Source organism: Chiloscyllium punctatum, chromosome 9 (assembly GCF_047496795.1).
Source record: "Chiloscyllium punctatum isolate Juve2018m chromosome 9, sChiPun1.3, whole genome shotgun sequence".
Lineage (NCBI taxonomy): Eukaryota > Metazoa > Chordata > Chondrichthyes > Orectolobiformes > Hemiscylliidae > Chiloscyllium > Chiloscyllium punctatum.
The window spans coordinates 26181468-26200360 of record NC_092747.1 but is presented as its reverse complement, the minus strand read 5'-3'; the positions used below and the strand labels follow the sequence as shown (position 1 = coordinate 26200360).

At 41.4% G+C, this 18893-nt stretch overlaps 1 protein-coding gene across 3 annotated transcripts in view; it reads left to right on the top strand.

The window, feature by feature from the left end:
• LOC140481228 (rho guanine nucleotide exchange factor 17-like) overlaps positions 1 to 18893 on the top strand; it is a 442785-nt gene that overhangs the window by 287097 nt on the left and 136795 nt on the right. For all 3 annotated transcript variants that reach the window (XM_072577087.1, XM_072577086.1, XM_072577085.1), the window contains exon 4: positions 17889 to 18005. In XM_072577087.1, the coding sequence (XP_072433188.1) occupies positions 17889 to 18005 (117 nt within the window). The remainder of the gene's footprint in view (positions 1 to 17888; positions 18006 to 18893) is intronic.

The following is an 18893-nucleotide window of genomic DNA, read 5'->3' as shown; positions in this document are numbered from 1 at the left end:
TCCTTGATTGGACCTATTCCTTCCCTAGTCATTCTTTTATTCCTAACATACCTATAGAAAGCCTTAGGGTTTTACCTAATCCTACCCACTAAGGACCTTTCATGTCCCCTCCTTGCTGCTCTTAGCTCTCTCTTCAGGTCCTTCCGGGCTACCTTATAACTCTCAATCGCCCCTATTGAACCTTCACGCCTCATCTTTACAGGTCATTAATGAAGCAGCTGAAGATGTTTGGGTCTAGGACACTACCCTGGGGAACTCCTGCAGAGATGTCCTGGAGTTGAGATGACTGACCATCATCTTCCTTTGTGCCAGATATGACTTTAACCAGTGGATAACTTTCCCCTGATTCCCATTGACTCGAGGTTTACTAGAGCTCCTTGATGGCAGAATCTGTCAAATTGACAGAGGGGAGTTTTCACCAAGACCTGGGTGTCCTTGTGCACCCTTTACTGAAAGTAAGCGTGCAGCTGCAGCTGGCAGTAAAGAAGGTAAACTGTATGTTGGCCTTCAGAGCGAGAGGATTTGAGTACAAGAATAAGAATGTCTTGCTGCAATTATACAGGGCATTGGTGAGGCCACACCTGGAATATTGTGTGCAGTTTTGGTCTTGTTGTCTGAGGAAGGATGTTTTTGCTGTTGAGGGAGTGAAGTGAAGGTTTACCAAATTGATTCCTGGGATGGCAGGACTGATGAGAGATTATATTCACTGGAGTATAGAAGGATGAGGGGTGATCTCACGGAAACCTAGAATATTATAACAGGACTGGATAAGTTAGGTATAAGAATGATGTTCTGATAGTGAGGAGTTCCAGAACCAGGGGGTATAGATTAAGGAGAAGGTGTAGAATCTTTTAGGACTGAGATGAGGCAAAATTTCTTCACCAAAGAGTGGTAAGCGTGGAATACATTATCATGGAAAGTGGTTGAGGCCAAAGCATTGTGTATTTTCAAGGAGAGGGTAGATATAGCTCTTGTGGCTAAAGGGATCGAGGTGTAGTGGGGGGAGAGTAAGATTAGGATATTGAGCTCAATGATAAACCATTGAATGGTGGAGCAGGCTCAAGGAGTCAATACTCCGGCTCCAGTCTTCAATGGTTTTATGCCGGTTGTTTGCAAAAAAAAAGCTCATTTAGTCCCACTACCATGTATTTTCCATCATAGCTATGTATACATCTCTCTCTTTGCATTATTATCTAATTTACCCCAGCACCCTTTCGGTAAGTGCACTTCAAGTTTGTTATATAATCAAACTTTTCCTCATGTCACTGGTTCTTTTACCAATCACCTTCAATCCATGTTGTCTGTTTTCCAATCATTCTGACAATATAAACGGTTTGTGTTTGTCTTCCCTGTCCAGGTTTTGTACACCTCTATCAAATCTCCTCTCAATTTCCTCTTCTCTAAGAACAGCAGCCCATGCATCCATGGAATATCCATGAAATCCCTCATCCCTGGAACTATTCCTGTAACTCTTTTCTGCACCATCTTTAATGCCATCACATCATCCGAAAAGGTGGAATTTAATCCACGTGATGATTTGTATATATATGTGCTCAGCTCCTTCTGCTCCTGAAATATAAAAACATCTTGATGAGGCTATCACGTTAGTGGGTTGTGGTACATTTTATTTCTAGTCACCTGCAATAAAACCTAGTTCTGACCATCCAAAGCCATTTGACATTAACTTCCCTGTGTTTCTTGCCTGTCTGCAAGAGTCCCAGGGTTAAGATGGCTGATTGTGGTCATCAGTCAGATTGTGCTGGAGGAGGGAGATGGGATTGTTTCAAATGAGATCAGCGGTCATAATTAAACTGTAGCTGTCCAGTGTTACCAGGTCTCACAGTGGTATCTCAAGGCTTGTGGTTTTGTCAATACCTTTTGGGAAAGATCACAATATCAAAGTATTTCTTGATAGGCTGACAAGTGCAGTTTTTCCTCTTTGTGACACTTGACTCACATGAGTTATTGAATGACATTGCTACTCTGCACTCCACAACCTCTTGCTTCCCTTACCCCTGGCCTTTCTTCCTACAGAGTTGCAGTCTGCACCACCCAGCATTGTTCTGCCTTTGTGTTTTTGTCTTTGTCAGCCAATCCTACCTCCAAGCAAGTCTCTGTGCTATAATCATCTTTCTATTCTGCCTCCCAATTGTGCCCTGCTGCCAGTTTCTGCTCCTCTACCTGCCTCCAGCCCAGTGCTGTCCCTCACTTTCTCTTTGGTGTCTATTCAGGCTTTGCAGTTATGCCCACTCTCTTTCTCATGCCAGTACTTGCAGTCCAAAGTCCCCATTCAGCACTTTTCTGCACTTGGATCCACTCTTGAGGCTCAGTTTGGTCTTGAGGTAGTTCTGTACTTACCCCAGTTGTTTTCTAGTTTGACTCTACTCTCTCACCTCTTTCATCGCCTTTTCTGTCTGCCTCTCTCTGCTCACTGCTGCTTTATACCTGGCCTAGCCAACTCTGATAGGACCAGCACGGTGGCTTAGTGGCTAGCACTACTGCCTCACAGCACCAGGTTCGATTCCAGCTCGGGCAACTGTCTGTGTGGAGTTTGCACATTCTCCATGTGTCTGCGTGGGTTTCCTTTGGGTGCTCCAGTTTCCTCCCACAGTCCAAAGATATGCAGGTCAGGTGAATTGGCCATGCTAAATTACCTGTAGTGTTCAGGGATGTGTAGGTTAGGTGCATTAGTCAAAGGGAAATGGGTTTGGGTGGGTTGCTCTTCGGAGGGTTGGTGTAGACTTGTTGGGCCAAAGGGCCTGTTTCCACACCGTAGGGAATCTAATCTAAAAAACAGTGACAGGTTTATCACATGAACTCCTTTTTATCATCAACCTGCCATCACTGCCCTGCTGTTCATCCAGAAGGTGCTCAGCCTTCCCTTGCCAGCAATTCTTTAACTAAAAAAGAAACCAAAAGAACTGCAGATGCTGTAAATCAGGAACAAAAACTGAAGTTGCTGGAAAAGTTCAGCCGACCTGGCAGCATCTCTAAAGAGAAATCAAGAGTTAATGTTTCGGGTCCGGTGACCCTTCCCCAGAACAGTTCTCCTCACAGATGCTGCCAGACCAGCTGAGGATTCTTTCAACTGTCCATCAAAAAGCCATTTCTCCTATTAACGTGATGAAACAATTTTGTTTCAGCAGGGAGAATTGAGAGGTAAATTAATAGAAATTCTAACAGCCTTCTGACTTTTCTCCCAAGTTGCACACTAAAATTGCTCAGGATAATTAGCTTTAAGATTCTGGGAGGCTTTCCAGGACAAACCTGGAGAGTTTGTCTGTTCTCTTCCTTGCAGCCCTGCTCTCTCGTATTAGTAAAGAGTTAACACAGCTGCATTCCACAATGGGCATGCTTTCACAACCGAGCTGTAAGTCTGCTGTCTAATCTGTTTTGCATTAGCCTTTCAATAACAACAAAAGTAGACTCACGATGTCTTTCAAGCAAGTGTTGGAGCTGATCTGAAATGTCAAATTGGGATCAGAACCAAAGCCACTGATTCTTGATTTTTGGACAGCATTGTGGAATGCAATCCCCAAAACCACCGTTTAAAAAACCTGGAATCCGAGTAATACACATGGAATTTCACTTATTCAGTCACGATGAAGCATGGCCCCAATAAAGAGTTTCATTTTTAAAACCAGTGGGGGCAAGAAAAGTTTGGGGTGGGGGAGGAGGATGAACAGAGTGGAAGGCAAGCTGATGTGTGTGATACAATGATCTGGATCTGTTTTAGCTACGTTAATGTAGCTGTTTAAGTGTACATGTAATTCACTGTATTAAATAATCAGTCAGCGTTAGCACCATATTCAGCAAAACTAGAAATCTTCAGTTTTAAAATAAAACATTCAATTTAATACATACACACATGCACACACTCTCTTCTCTATCTCTGTTACTATTCTAGTAATGCTAGAATCCTAAAGACTGCACATGTGCAACCACATGTAAAAATGTAGTGGTGTCACACAGTCACTTGAACAGTCTGTACAACAAAATATTATCTAGGGGCCACATGGGTCACAGTGGAAGGACGACATTCAGGTCAGATGACACTTGGTTATATGTTTTGTGAGCCTCAGTGTGTTCTGTCTTCAAGTTCCTGAGCTGTTATCCGTGATTTACTTCCGATTTTGCAAATGTGCTGTCTTATTTTATCTGACTTTTCTTCTGTGGCACCAGCTTCTCCTGCACAAAAATAGAAACAGCTGGTAAAGCTCAGCAGGTCTGGCAGCATCTGTGGGGAGAAATCCGAGTTAACCTTTCGGGTTGAGTGACCCTTTCTCAGAACTTCTATGTTGACTTGCTAATGTGATTGTACTTCATGCTGGAGGTGCCCTCTTTTTGAATGAACTTAAACATCACTAAAACAGATGATCTCATGTGTAATCTTGAAGGATACACCTCTTTGTTGTGACATTTGCCTATCTTACAACAATAGGCATGCTTGAGATAGCCTGGGATTTCCCCCAAGAACGCTGAAGGAGACTTCTTAATGTGTTCTTTCCTTAGTTGTTTTAGCTCAAGCTTTCCTTTTGGCTTTTCGTTAATCTTCACAGAAACATCTGGAAACAAAAAAACAGAATCAAGATTAGTCAGCGTAAATTTCAAAATGGAAGGTCAATCTTGACCAGTTGTACTGAATTATTTGAAGAATATAAAGATTAGATAATGGGAAATGTGAGAGATCAAACATATTTTGATTTGCACAGGCTTTTAGTAGAGCCCATCACTAGGGTCAGAGTAGGTGAAACCAGGAGGTAAGTAACAGAATAGATCGGAAACTAACCACAAAACAGAGAGCAAGAATTAAAGGCAGATCATGCTATGACTGTGACGGCAACAGGGTATGGTCTTTCTGTAGTCCCACTACTTCACAGGTCCCAACATAAATTTACATGTTTCCCACATTTCCCAATATGGGCATTAATATGTGTTCTCTATATTACAATAAAGATCCATATCCCTGGTTTCTTCAACAAACACAAAAGTATAGATTTATTATGAACAGAACTTATTGAATGGTGATGCAAAAAAGGTTTAAAACACTTAGCTCGTAAGATGAATATATATGTTTTTCCCCAAAAGTAACCCAGAACACACACTCACAAGCACTTGTGTAATCACGGGGGGTTGAAAGAGGAGAAATGAATTTCCTTCTGCAGTGATTCACAGAAAAATAACACGTTTGTCCCATAGGTTTTAGTTCTTGAAAGCAGAAAATGGCCAATGTGTGAAATGCTCAGACAACTGTCAGTCTGATGATCTTGCACAACAAAACAGAAGTGTCCAAATGCAAGCAGGTGCTTCTGAGATCTTTGCGAACACAGCTTGTTCAGGAGGCAAGATATTGGGATATCTTCCGCATGATATTCAGGAGAACAGTTAGCGTTCAGACACAACCAGGCACCAGAAACCGCACTGAACCCCACCACAAGAGATTTCTCAATAACAGAAGAGCAAAGCTTTCCCCAGGCTGAGCACCAACTGAAAAGTCCAAGCAATCTCCAAAGAAAAAGTTGAAATCTGATAGTTGTAAATCCAGACAGGGGTCTGCAGTAAACAATCTGTCAACTGGCCATGAAGCTTAGGAACAGAAAAGGCTGTTTGACCCATTAAGTCCTCTCCACCATTCAGTGAGATCATGGCTAATCTGATAATCCTCAAAAACAAAAAAAAAGAAAATGCTAGAAGAACTCAGTAGGTCTGGCAGCGTGTGTGGAGAGAGAAACGGAGTTCAGAGTTAAATTTTTGACACAGTTTGACTCATCTTTGGACCCCCTCAAACCCCCTTACCTGCCTTTCCCCAAATCCTGGCCATCTCGGCCTTGAGTATATTTAACAACCCAAACTCTGCAGCTGTCTGTGGTAAAGAATTCTACATGATAACTACTGCCTGAGAGAAGAAATTCCTCCTTGTCTCATTCTTAAATGCTCTGAAGTTATTCCCTCTGATTCTAGACTCTCCCACAAGGGAAACAACCTCTCTACATCTATCTTGTCAAATTCCCTCAGAACCTTATATGTTTTAATAACGACACCTCTCATTCTTCTGAACTCCAATGAGTATAAGTCCAACCTACCCAACCTCTCCTCATGGGAAAGTTCCTCCATACTCAGGATCAACCTTCTATGGACAGCCTTCAGTGCTGTGTATGTCTTACTTTGGATAACAGGACCAATTTTTTTCATAGTGCTGTGTATAGTTTTAGCAAGACTTCTTCATTATAATATTCCATTCCCTTTGAAATAGAGGCCAGCATCCCATTTACCTTCGCCTTTAGCCACTGAACCTGGACGCTAGCTTATCACAAGTTAAAGAAGTTCCTTTGTTCTTTTATTGAACTTTTGATAAAGGAACACAGAAGTTGGTAAATATGAAGCTACTGTGACCTGTCCGATTGGTAGTGGTACCGTGCGAGAATTGGTACTGGGACTTCTTTGTTTTCAAGTTATATTAATGATTTGCAGTTGGAAATTTGAAACTCATTTTCAAGGTTTAGTGCGAGATGTTGCATTTTGGTCGGAATAATAAAGAGGACATAAACAGCTTTAGTAGTAAGAATCAAAATTAGGCTCATAGCAAAGCAATTTAGGTGGAGGAGTGACTCTTAATTAAAGCAGACATTAGGATAAGATAGGGCTTGGGTTAGATTCAGGAAACTAGGATTTGGAAGTGGGATGGATTGGGAAATCATAAAGCCACAATACTAATTGTGGGAGATGTATACAGACCCCTGAACAGTATCCAAAAAATATGCTGGTGTATAAAAGAAGATATAATGGGGCTTTTCAGAAATCAAGGATAATCATGGAAGATTTTAACCTACATAAAGATCGGAAAAATTAGATGCTGAAAGGTAACCTAGAGGAGGAGCACATAAAAAGTTTTTGGAATGGTTTCTTAAAACAGCATGTTCTGCAGCCAGGCTATATTAGACCTGATATCTTTCAATTAGGTAGGATTATTTAACAACTTCACAGTGAAGGCATCTCTAGGTAGCAATGATTAGAATATGATTTGAATTTTACTTCTGGTTTGAAAAACAGAGGAATACATCAGGACTGGTATTTTAAACTGAAGTAAGTGCAATTAAGAGGGTTTGAAACTATAACTGATGTGAACTGGCATTATAGTTTAAGGGATAGGTCAATAGAGGTGTAGTGGCTTACTTTTAAAAGATATGTCAGAAAACACAGAATAGAAACATTCAGACGAGATTGATTAAAGGAATTGATCAACAGTATGCAGTTAACTAAAAAAAATCGAATTTAAAGATAAAGCATATGATCCTGTAAGGATCAGTGATTGTTCAGAATCATGGACAGAATATAAAAATAGCGAAAATTAGCTTAAAAAAGGAAAAATTACAATTGAGGAGAAAACTAGCTAGAGATGTAAAATCAGATAGTAAGAGTCTATAGATATTTAAAAAAGAAGAGTTAACAAGCTAAACACTGGCCCTGTAGAGAGAGTGTTTGGGGAATTAATATTGGCAGATGAATTGAACAGGTATTTTGCATTACCCTTTATGATATAATATGTACATAACTAGTTTTAAATGAGGAAATGGAAGCCTGGGAGGATCTCATGACAATTACAATTGCTGAAGAACTGGTAATCAGCAAATTGTTGGAGATACAAACTGACAGGCCCCTAAGTCCTGATGGATTTCATCCGAGGGTCTTAAAGCCATGGTGAATGAGGTGGTCAATACATTGGTTTTGGTTTTCCATATTTTCCTAACGAGAATATGTATGAAGAATGGCAAAGATGGTGAATCCTAAAGTTTTCCTTAAGCACATCAAAAGTTAAATGTTCATAAAAGGAGTTGGACTGATTAGGGATGATGAAGGGGATTTACATAAGGGGAGGCAAGAGGCATGGTTGAAGAGGTAAATTAATAATTTATATTTCTGTTTAACAAGGCAGAACATTCTACCCAGGCCATAGTGACAGCGGAGGAAGTACTGTCGCGAGAAGGGTTCAGAATTGATAAGGAGGAAGTGTTGGATAGGCTATTGATACTAAAAGTTGACAAGACTCAGGACCAGATGAGATACATCCAAGGACACTGAAGGGAGAGAGTGTGGAATTTGCAAGGGCACTGTTCCTAATCTTTCAATCTAGACTTGGGCAATTCAAAAGAAAAGGACTGTAGAATTGCAAACACCACTGCCTTGTTCAAAACAGTTGTAAGGACAAGCCCAGCAATTACAGGATAATCAACTTAACTTTAGTCATGGGGGCACTTGCAGAAATGACTATAGTTACCACATGATCAAAGGTGGGTTGAATAGGATCCAGCATGGAATTCCAAGTTGTGTAGGTAACAGAAAAGGTGAATAAGGGTTGGTGTAGCATACATGAATGTTCAAAAGTCACATAACAAAACAGTTACAGTTTATTGATAAAAAGGGAAGAACAACATGAACACAAAATTGGCTGGGTGATCAGAACAGAGAGTAACGGGTACTGGGAATTTTTGGGCTGGAAGAAAGTTTGCAATGGAATTCTCCAGGGATCAGTATTGTCACACTTACTTTCCCTGATGTAAATGCTAATAATCTGGATCTTGGTGTGGAGGGTACAGTTTCAAAGTGTACAGATGAGATGAAACTTGGAAATTTTTTAAGCTGAAGTAAGACAGCGTAGAACTCTAAAAGGATGCAGATAAGTTGGCAGGTCTAACATGGACAAATATGAGGTGGTACGTTTTGCTCAGAAAAACATGGACAGATAGTGTAAAATAGGGGATACAATATTTAAAGGTGTGCAGGAGTAGAAGTCAAAGGAAAAGGCAGGAGAGGGATGATGAGTCAGAATTCTCTTTGGATAGCTAGCATAGTCAGGATGGGCCGAATGACCTCTGTCTGTGCTGTAACCCTTTTTGATTCTGTGAGATTCAGGGAAAATAACATTATAGAATAATGAAAGAATAAAATAGCAAATGCACCACCTGTGTTCAAAAAGGGAGGAAGACTGAAAACAGGGCCAGATACCTTAACATCTGTACGTCTTTCACAGGGAAGAGGTTAGAATCATTTATGAAAGATAGGACACTTCGAGAACTTTGAGATATTCAGGCAGAGTCTGCACTGTTTATGAATGGGACATCATGGGTTCGGTGTCAATATATTGATGTGGATGGAAGATTGGCCAGCCTCAGGAAACAGAGAGTAGGCATAAATGGTAATTTCCTGGCTGGTGAGAGATCATGAGTGTTGTGCCAAAGGGGTTGGTACGGACAGATCTCAATTTTTCACAATTTTACAATTTATATAAGGCACTTCGATAAAGCGACCGAATATGTGGTGACCAAATGTACTGAGTGACTGAGCAATATCCTGGCAAATACAGTGTAATTTTGGAACATGTGAAATTGTCCATTTTGGCAGGGAAACTCAAAGCATAATATCTATTTAGTGGGTGTTTGTAGAGCTCTGAGATGTAGAGGGACCTTGGTGTCTTCATGAGTGAATCATGGAAGGCTGGTATGTAGGTACAGCAAGTGATGAAGGAAGCTACTAGAATATTTGGAGAATTAAATACCACAGTATGGAGCTTATGCTTCACTTAAAAAGGACATTGCTGAGACCTCAACTGGAGTAGTGTGCACATTATTGATCATCTTATTGAAGGAAGGATGTGAATGCAATCCCTTGTACACTCAGTGTGACCAATTTCTGGAAAGGGTTGCCAAGTGGTTGAGGCCTGGAGATGGGACTAGTTTAAAGAATGGCCAGCTGCTTTATTGGGAAAGCAGTCAGGTGAGTAACTGCATGGAATGAGACTACATGAGATGAAGAACCTTCTTAAAACTGAACTGAGCTCTTGATTGCAACTTCCTGGCTGATGTGATTTTACAACATTGTGAGGCACATATGGCAAATTGAACTTTACATGCAGAAAGTCAAGCAAAGTTGCTGTGAAATACTCCTCTGTATACACTAGCTTTTGTGCCAAATCCTAATACTAAGGATAAGAAGCTCCTCTGAATTGGACAATGCAGTGTGCCAGAAAATGTTCCCCCCAGTCAGCAAGGAGGTCTTTACAGACCATTGAGGTTTGGCTGTTGCCTGGGATTACTTCATAATCAAGTTAAGTATTAAGGTTGAAGTGTACTAGGGATAGAAATCTTTGAAAGGATTTGGCACAAGGCAAGGTAGTGTGTTTGCTCAAGATGTAGATACTCAATAAATATATTACATGTATAGCACATATTAATCCCCTTTGACTGAAAGCAGTCAGTGCAGTCTTGATGGTATGCAAATAAGGATCCCCTGCAGTGCTGCCTTTAAAGAAATATACAATCTTTCACTCACTAAATGTTAGTGATCAGAGATTGAAAATATTTTCATTTTGGCAATGCATTGTCCATCAGGCTGTGAAAGGGCAGCTAAAAGGGGCCTTTCTGACTTGACAAAATGCCTAGTCCCCAGCTGAGAAAGGGCATCCTCTGAAACAACAGTGAGATTAATTTCACTTCCAGACCCAAACGTTACGTTGGCTGTTGAAACTTTACGCTAAATGGCATGGACAGTTTGCACACTCTATCCACTAAGAACTGAACTGAGAAAGCCAGAGCTATTCACATAGGATACAGACACACTGCACATAAAGTTCAGAGCAGGAAACAGACATAGCCTGGACCAGATCGGAACTCAGACTCTTGAGGTAAGTGGACAAAGCCAAGTTACCCAGAGCTATTCATCGAGAAAGGAAATAGAATCACGGTCAGAATAGCACAAATTCCAAGCTGATAATGCAGCACATTGAGAACCATAGCTTAAATCTGCTGGGAAGGTTAGGTTTATGGTTCACCTGAAGGAATTAGTGTACCACCTAGTCACACTGATAGGTAGAACTAGAAGTACGTTCCAGGCCCTGAAGAAACAGTAGAACGTTTCCATCTTCAGTCTCTGACTGAGAAATAGTGGATTCTTATTTGTATAATTGTTCCATTCCCAATAAGTCTTAGGCATTTATAAAGATCCCATAGCATTTCAGCTGGTGAGTGGTCAATTTCAGCCTTATAGAGCTGCAGTAGGAAGAATTCTGCTGTATCCCAGTAACTGCCACAAACCCATTTCCTTGAAAGATTAGAAATGATAGGTTATGGACTTTAGCACAGAAAGACACCTTTAGTTTATTATTACCTGGGATGTGGGTGTTACTGACAGGGCCAACATATCGAGTGAACATATCATCACGAATCGAGTGGCTTGCTGAACTATTTCAGACAATATTTCAGAATCAACCCCATTGTTGCAGATCTGAAATCACATGTAGGCCAGATCACAGCAGATTTCCTTCCCTAAAAGATATTAGCGACCGGGTGGATTTGTACATCCATCACCATTAGATTTTTGGTCACCATCACTGAGGTTAGTTTCATATTTCAGATTTGTTCTTTCAATTTAAATTTCTCCTGCTGCTGTGGTAGGATTTGAACCCTTGGCCCCAACATATAAGTCTGGGTCTCAGGGTTTGTGCTTCAGTGATGTTACTGCCACGCCTATCACCAATGAATGTGTTCCACTCTGGGGGTTTTGAATTCTAAAAGAAAGAAGTAAAAACTTGTCCATTCGATCAAGCATTCTCGTTAATCCTGTGATAATGGACTTCCTTGAGGTCAATGTATATCCTGAGCAAGAAGTAGTTGGAGAATCAATGAAATACAGTTTGGATTTCAACATGGTTGGCTTTGACAGTTTTCAAGTTTATTTATTCATGAGTTACTGGCTAATTAACTACTTGACCAAACCTAATTGTCCATGAGAACCTGGTGATAGAGAATCACCTACTTAAACCACCGCAGTCTGTAAGGTGTAGGGGCACACCCACAGTGTTGTTAAGATGGAGTTTCAGGAATTTGATAAACCTTAAAGGAATGTGAAGGGGTTTTGCAGGTGGTAGTGCTCCATGTGTCTGCTGTCTCTGTTAGTGGCCTCTGCTACACTTGGGTGAAAGATGAGCACGATCTTTCTGGGGAGCGGTGACTAGAGGTTTGTGAGGCCCTGTCAAAGGAATATTGACATGTTGGATGTGATTTTAAATGGCAAATTAAGAGTATCTCACATAAAATGCATTGAAATAATGTTGGAACCACAAACTTGGTGTGAAAATCACCACACTCATTGAAGCATTGTGACTGGACTAAAGAGTGTTGGAATAAACATTATGGAGGTAAGTTGTCAGGTTCCTCAGTCAAGCATTTGACTTGAGATAGCACAAACCCTTATTATGGAGGAAGTGATGGGTCAAGTGAGAGGAAACATTAGCTTTGTAACAGGAAGACATTAAAGGAAGTTGTTTTCCTGCTGTTTCCCGAATACAGTGGGTGTCTGCGAGCTAACAGCACAGAACCAAGTGCTACAGGAGCTGTGGTAATGTTGCAGCGTTGTTCACACAGCAGTCAAAATGGTGATAACGTAATAGCTTTGGCCTACAGTTTCCACCAGAAGCAGATATTTAATGTGGCCTCTGCTACACTTGGGTGAAAAATGAGCATTGTGTTGCCTGTGCATAAAAGTCATATTTTCTGATGTGTAATTTCATATTAGAGTCTGTACAAGGCAGCTGTTAGAGAGGATTTGGAAAAGCTATACCTCTAGTTCTACACCACCACCCATCATCTCTCTGCAGTCTGGGATGAGAGGTGTGCCTTATGATGGGAGCCCAGTGCTCTCAGAAAAATGAGTGGCGATTCCATTGAAACCATAAGATACTAAAGGGGATTGACAGGATAAATACTCCTCGTGGTGAGTGAACCCAGAATATGGGAGCTTAGTTGGAATATGGGATGAAGGGTCAATCATTTGGATGAGGAGAAATTTCTTCATTCAAAAGGTTATGAATCTTTGGAAATCTGTACCTCAGGAGGTTGTGAATATTGCATTATTAAATATATTTAAGGCTTGGATGGGCAGATTGTTTTTGTCCTGGGGATCAAGGGAAATGGGGAAGAGATGAGAACATGGAGGTGGAAGCCCCAGAGCAGTCACAATTGCCTTAAATGGCAGAGCAGGTTCTGTGTGCCTTAAGAAGTCGGGGGCCCAAAGTATGAATGTCTGATTTATGAACACTTGTTCTTGCATACACAATCACATACAGGGATGTAATTTTGAAGACCTGATGTGCAAACATTTCATGTACTTGAGAACAGCTGTTTTACATTGATCTGCATTGTTTTCCGACTCGTGTGTAAATTGACTTGCAAATGGACACCAGATTGGAACCTGTTGCAGCCTGGGGACTACCTGTATTTCTGTTCCTATCTCTTGTATTTTTAGGTCTTCTGAACTCAGGGTTGTTTACAAGCAACCCCTCTTGGTGTTCTTGGATAAATATCAGCAGGGAAACATCAAAGGCTGTCAGGTCTAGGCCTCTCTTGCACACCTCCTAGCAGGTAGTTACAAAGAAAGAATTGTTTATAAGGCAACTTTCACACTTTCAGGAATTAGCAAAGTACTTTCCAACCAGTCACACGTTTTGGAAATACGGTCACTGCTGTAATTAAAAATTGCAGTATCTGATTTGTGAGCAGCAAGTTGTTACAAGCTTATGGAATATAACCAGATTTTTTGTCTCTGGAGTCATTGATTAGGGAATAAATGTTCTTCTTCCAGTTGTACATTGGAATCCTTGATATTGACAGGAGAGTGTGAGAGGGCCTCTGTTTCGACATCTCATTAAAGTTAGTTGTCTCTATGTTTGCTGTAGAGATGTCACAATTGGTGTAAATGTTCCTGTGCCAGAGAAAAGTCTAGAAGTCCCTTCCCTTCACAAAAACAAAAGCTGTAGAGGTTAGATCAGTAAAACAATTTCAAATTGATCTGTTTTTACTGGGCAAGGATACTGAGGATTATGTTACCCAAAGCTGTTAAATGGACTTACAGTGTACCTCAAGAGATAACTTAACTGACTGATGGATTAGGTTCAAGGGGCTGAATGACCTACTTCTGTTCCCATAATCTTGGAAACTGCAAAGTTGGCACTGGAGGCTTTGACTTTTTTTTTAGCAGTGAAATAGCCTCACCATTGTTGTCTTGCTCTTATCACAGCATGGCCCAAAGGCAGTGATACCAGCAAGTACCTGCACCATGGACCATCAGGAAGTAACAGCTTCACATGAGAAAGCAGGATAAGGTCGCAGGTAGCCAGTTCAAAATCACCTTCATTCAGATCAGCAAAAGGTTGTTCTGCAGAGATTCTCTTGCATGGCCACAGAATATATGTGGATAGATTTAAGTTTCTACTGGAACAGAAACTAAAATAAGACAAATCAACGACTCTCTTTTTGTCTTTTATGGAACTGTTTACATTCGAAAGCCTATGGGGAATATCCTGGTTAGGATCTATTTCCCTCCTCTTCTCTTATAGCTTCACTAGTGCGCCCTCATGTGGTGATAATTATAAGTAGAAGCTGAGTCTTATTCGGGTTGATATTAACATTGTGCAAGTATAAAAATAGGTGGTAATGAATTGCAGCCTGTTTTACATCTCTCTGTGTTCTTTCTTCAATTCTCTCTACCAAGGTATGGATAGGCTAGCAGAATGGACAGGCAAGTGGAATTTCATATGTAGAAGTGTGAAGTGATACACACTTTGGCAGAAGCAACGTAAGAATGCAATATATACTTAATGGCCTCAAGATATTGAGTGTGAAAGCAGGAAAGTTATGCTGAACCTTCACAAGGCTTTGGTTAGTCCATAGCTCGGCTATTGCATTCAATATCCATACTTTAAGAAAGATAGAAGGGTTGTTGAGAGCATACAGAAGAGATTTATCAGAATGATTCCAGGAATGGGAGATTTTAGTTATCTCGGTAGATTGGAAAGGTAGGTGTTGTTCTCCATCAAGCAGAGGACATTTGATAGAGGTGTGCATGGTTACTAAGGAGAAGGTGCTGGGGAAGCTAAAAGGTCTGAAGGTGGATAAATCACACGGACCAGATGGACTCCATCCCAGAGTTCTGAGGGAGATAGCTCTGGAGATTGTGGAGGCTTTGGTGGTGATCTTTCAAAAGCCACCGGATTGAGGGAGAGTCCCAGAGGACAGGATAATGGCCAATGTAACACCCCTATTTCAGAAAGGACGGAGATAGAAGACGGGAAATTACAGACTGGTTAGTTTTGGTCATTGGTAAGATCTAAGAATCCATTATTAGGATTGAGATTACGGAGCACTTGGAAGTGCATGGTAAAATGGGGCTGAGTCAGTATGGTTTCACCAAGGGGAGGTCATGCCTGTTAAAATTCTTTGAGGAGATAACTTTGAGAAGTTAGACAAAGGAGAGCCACTGGGTGTGATATGTTTGGACTTCCAGAAAGCCTTTGACAAGGTGCTGCACAAGAGGTGGATAACTACGATAAGAGCCAAGGTGTTAGGGGCAAGGTACTGGTATGGACAGAGGATTGGCTGGCTGGCAGAAGGCAGAGAGTGGCGATAGAGGGGCCTTTTTCGGGATGGCAGCTGGTGACTAGTGGAGTTCCACAGAGGTCAGCGTTGGGTCCACAACATTTCATTTGCACATTAACAATCTGGACAATGGAACTGAGGACAATGTTGCTACATTTGCAGATGACACAAAGATAGGTGGTAGGACAGATCATTTTGAGGAAGAAGAGAGACTGCAGAAGGACTTGGGCCGGCAAGCAGAGTGGGCAAAGAAATGGCAGAAAGAATACAGTGTGGGAAAGTGTGAGGTTATGCACTTCACTAGGAAGAATGAAGACGTAGAATACGTTCTAGGTTACTGTGCAGGTTCACTTGGCAGTTAGAAAGACAAGTGAATTGTTAGCATTCATTTTGAGAGATCTAGAATACAAGAGCACAGATATATTGTTGAGGCTGTATAAGGCTCTGATCAGACTGCATTTGGAATATTGTGAGCGGTGTTGAGCCATATATCTAAGGACAGAGGTGCTGGCATTGCAGGGGGTCAGAGGAGGTTTACAATAATTATTCAGGGAATGAGGAGCTTGTCATATGAGGAGCGGTTGAGGACTCTGAGTCTGTACTAGAAGGATGAGCAGGGATCTCATTGAAACTTGCAGACTACTGAGAGGCCTGGACAGAGTGGATGCAGAGAAGATGTTTCCATGAATGTAAGAGAGCGTGAACCATGGGCACAGCCTCAGAGTAAAGGCACAACCCTATAGAACTGAGATAAGGAGGAATTTCTTCAGCCAGAGGGTGATGAATTTGTGGAACTCATTGCCACAGAAGGCAGCGGAGACCAAATCTTTGAGTGTATTTCAGACAGAGATAGCTAGTTTCTTGATTAGTAAGAGTATCAAGGGTTACAGGGAGAAGGCAGGAAAATGGTATTGTAAAACATATCAGCCATACTTAAATAACAGAGCAGACTCGAAGGGCCAAATGGCCTCTTTCTGCTGCTATATCTTATGATCTTATGTCAGGCTTAGATACGATAGAGAAGAAAAAGCTATTCCCACTAGCTGATATTTCATGAACCAGAAGACAAAGATTTAAGGTTTTAAGTAAGAGATGTAGAGTGAATGTGAGGAAGAACCTCTTTGCACAATGAATGCTGTTGATCTGGAACTCCCTGCTGTCAAAGATGATGGAAACCAAAACTGTTGTTGATGCTGGAAAGAAATAATCAGGCAGGGCCACAAAGATCAACCAAAGGCTCTTATGACACAGTGATAGTGTCTCTACCTCTGAGCCAGAAGATCCAAGTTCAAGTCCCACTTGCTCCAGAGGTGTGTAATAACATCTCTGAACAGGATGCTTAGAAAATATACCAAAACATTCAGTCAGAGTGGCCACATGGCCTCCTTTTATGCTGCAAGTTCGTCTCTAACCTTGGGTTTTGCAGTGATCCTGTTCCCCTTGCATAGGGGCCACAGCTACCACCATTGCAACTTTTGGTGTTTTGGGAGCAGATGAGCCCTGTCAGTGACCTCCATGTGCAGCAGGCAGCCATCATTAAATCCCTCCCCCATTTCTTTCACTTTGGCAAGAGTAGCTGCTTAACTCCCTGTTGTATAAACTTAGAAAATAATTTTCATGATAATGAGGGGCTGTAGAAGCTGGGATTGTTGTCTTTAGAACAAGGAAGGGAAGATCTGTGTCGAGGTTTTGTAGAGTATGTGGGTTATGTTAGAATTCATAGGGAGGAACTATTTCCACTTACAGAAGGCTCAACCATCTGAGGACATCGATTTGTGATCATCGAAAGTAGAAAGGAGGTCAGGAGAAATTATTTTAGGCAGTGAGTTGTTTCAATCTGGAAGGCACTGCTTCATAGGATGGTGGAACCAGATTCAGGAGTTACTTTCCAAAAGGAGTTTGCTAAATGCTTTAGGTGAAAAGATTTGCAAAATGATAGACCTCAAACATGTGATCTGGTTGGCATGGACAAGTTAGACCAAAGGGTCTGATTCCGTGCTGTACATCTCTTTGACCATCAACTGGATAACTATGAAATACTGTCACAGACACAATGGGTAGAATGCCTCATTCTCTGATATATACTTCTATGATGGCTGTGATGCCTGCATTTATTCAGAAGCCAAATATTTAACCGGACACAGCTCTTTCCTGTTTATATTAGCCTCTCCCCTTTATTTACTCATGGGCAGGGAATAGGAATCTATTTCTGAATGATGTGAAAGTGGCATGTACGGAATGCAAAGATCCATATTTCCTGCAGTCTCTATTGAACTGTTAACCCAATGCTCCGACTTATCTTTCACGCTGAGGAAGCTTTTGCCACTTGTTAGTTTAGTGTATCAATCCCGTGTCTGCTTGTACGTGATATATAATTTATCCCCTCGTGATGAATCTAATAGTTTCAAAGTAGTTACACAGTGTGTTGTGTCACTTCCATTAATATCTGGATTCCTTTTGCAGTTCTCCAAAGATGTACTGGCCAATTCGTACTCTGCATACATTGATAACTTCCTTAATGCCAAAGAAGCTGTGCGATTGGCCAAGGATGCAAAACCAGCATTTATTAAGTTTTTGGAGGTAAGGACACTTGCTAGTCCTGCAGCAGGACTGGGAGCAGATTGATGTGGATTAACGATGGGGCTAAAATGGATTGATGTGGATTAATGATGGGGCTGAAATGGGATTGACTCAGTCATAATGTGTCAACAGTTGGCAGAGCTGAATCAAGTCTGAGGCTATAAATTCATCAATGTCTCTGGCTAGTGAAAGTACTTAACAAAAGGACAAAAAGGGATAGGGTGGAACTGGATGGAACTGAGTAATGGAGTTGATACGAGACAGGACTGATTTGGGAATAAGGTGATTCTGACTTTGCTGTTGTACATTTACACATGACAAGCTACAACCATCAACTGATTGGCATTTATGAGGATATGTAATAAATATGGAGGGGTCAGAATGGCTCGCCCATTTACAGATGGGGTATGGGTGGTGGGAGTGGAGGAGATAGGATACCTGGGAAGCTGCCATGAGTGGCCAGATCTGGCAATCATTGCTGCGGTTGTAGTCTTTGAATGATGTTAATAAAGGAAAGATTCAGCATCTTCAAATTAATCAGGGCATCTGTAGAGCTGGAAGCCAGGGCAAGGTAGCAAAACATTAGGATTATTGAAATTCACTTGCTGGGCAATGGATTCCCATCATCCCTAGTCCTACCTCCTTCCTGAAAAACATAAAGTGGAGTGTGAAAGACTGACCGGGAAAGACTCCTGCATTCTCCCGCTTTGGTGGAATGTCTTGGTGGCCTTTAAAGGGTGATATCTTTCTCATGCTGAGGGCGATGCCTTGATGGTGACACTGGAAGGAGATTTTGGAATGAGGCGAGCAGGTCAGCGACTCAACCTTCCTAGAGGCAGGTTGCCATGGGCAACGGCTATTTTCCCTTCGGGGTAATGAATTTAATTA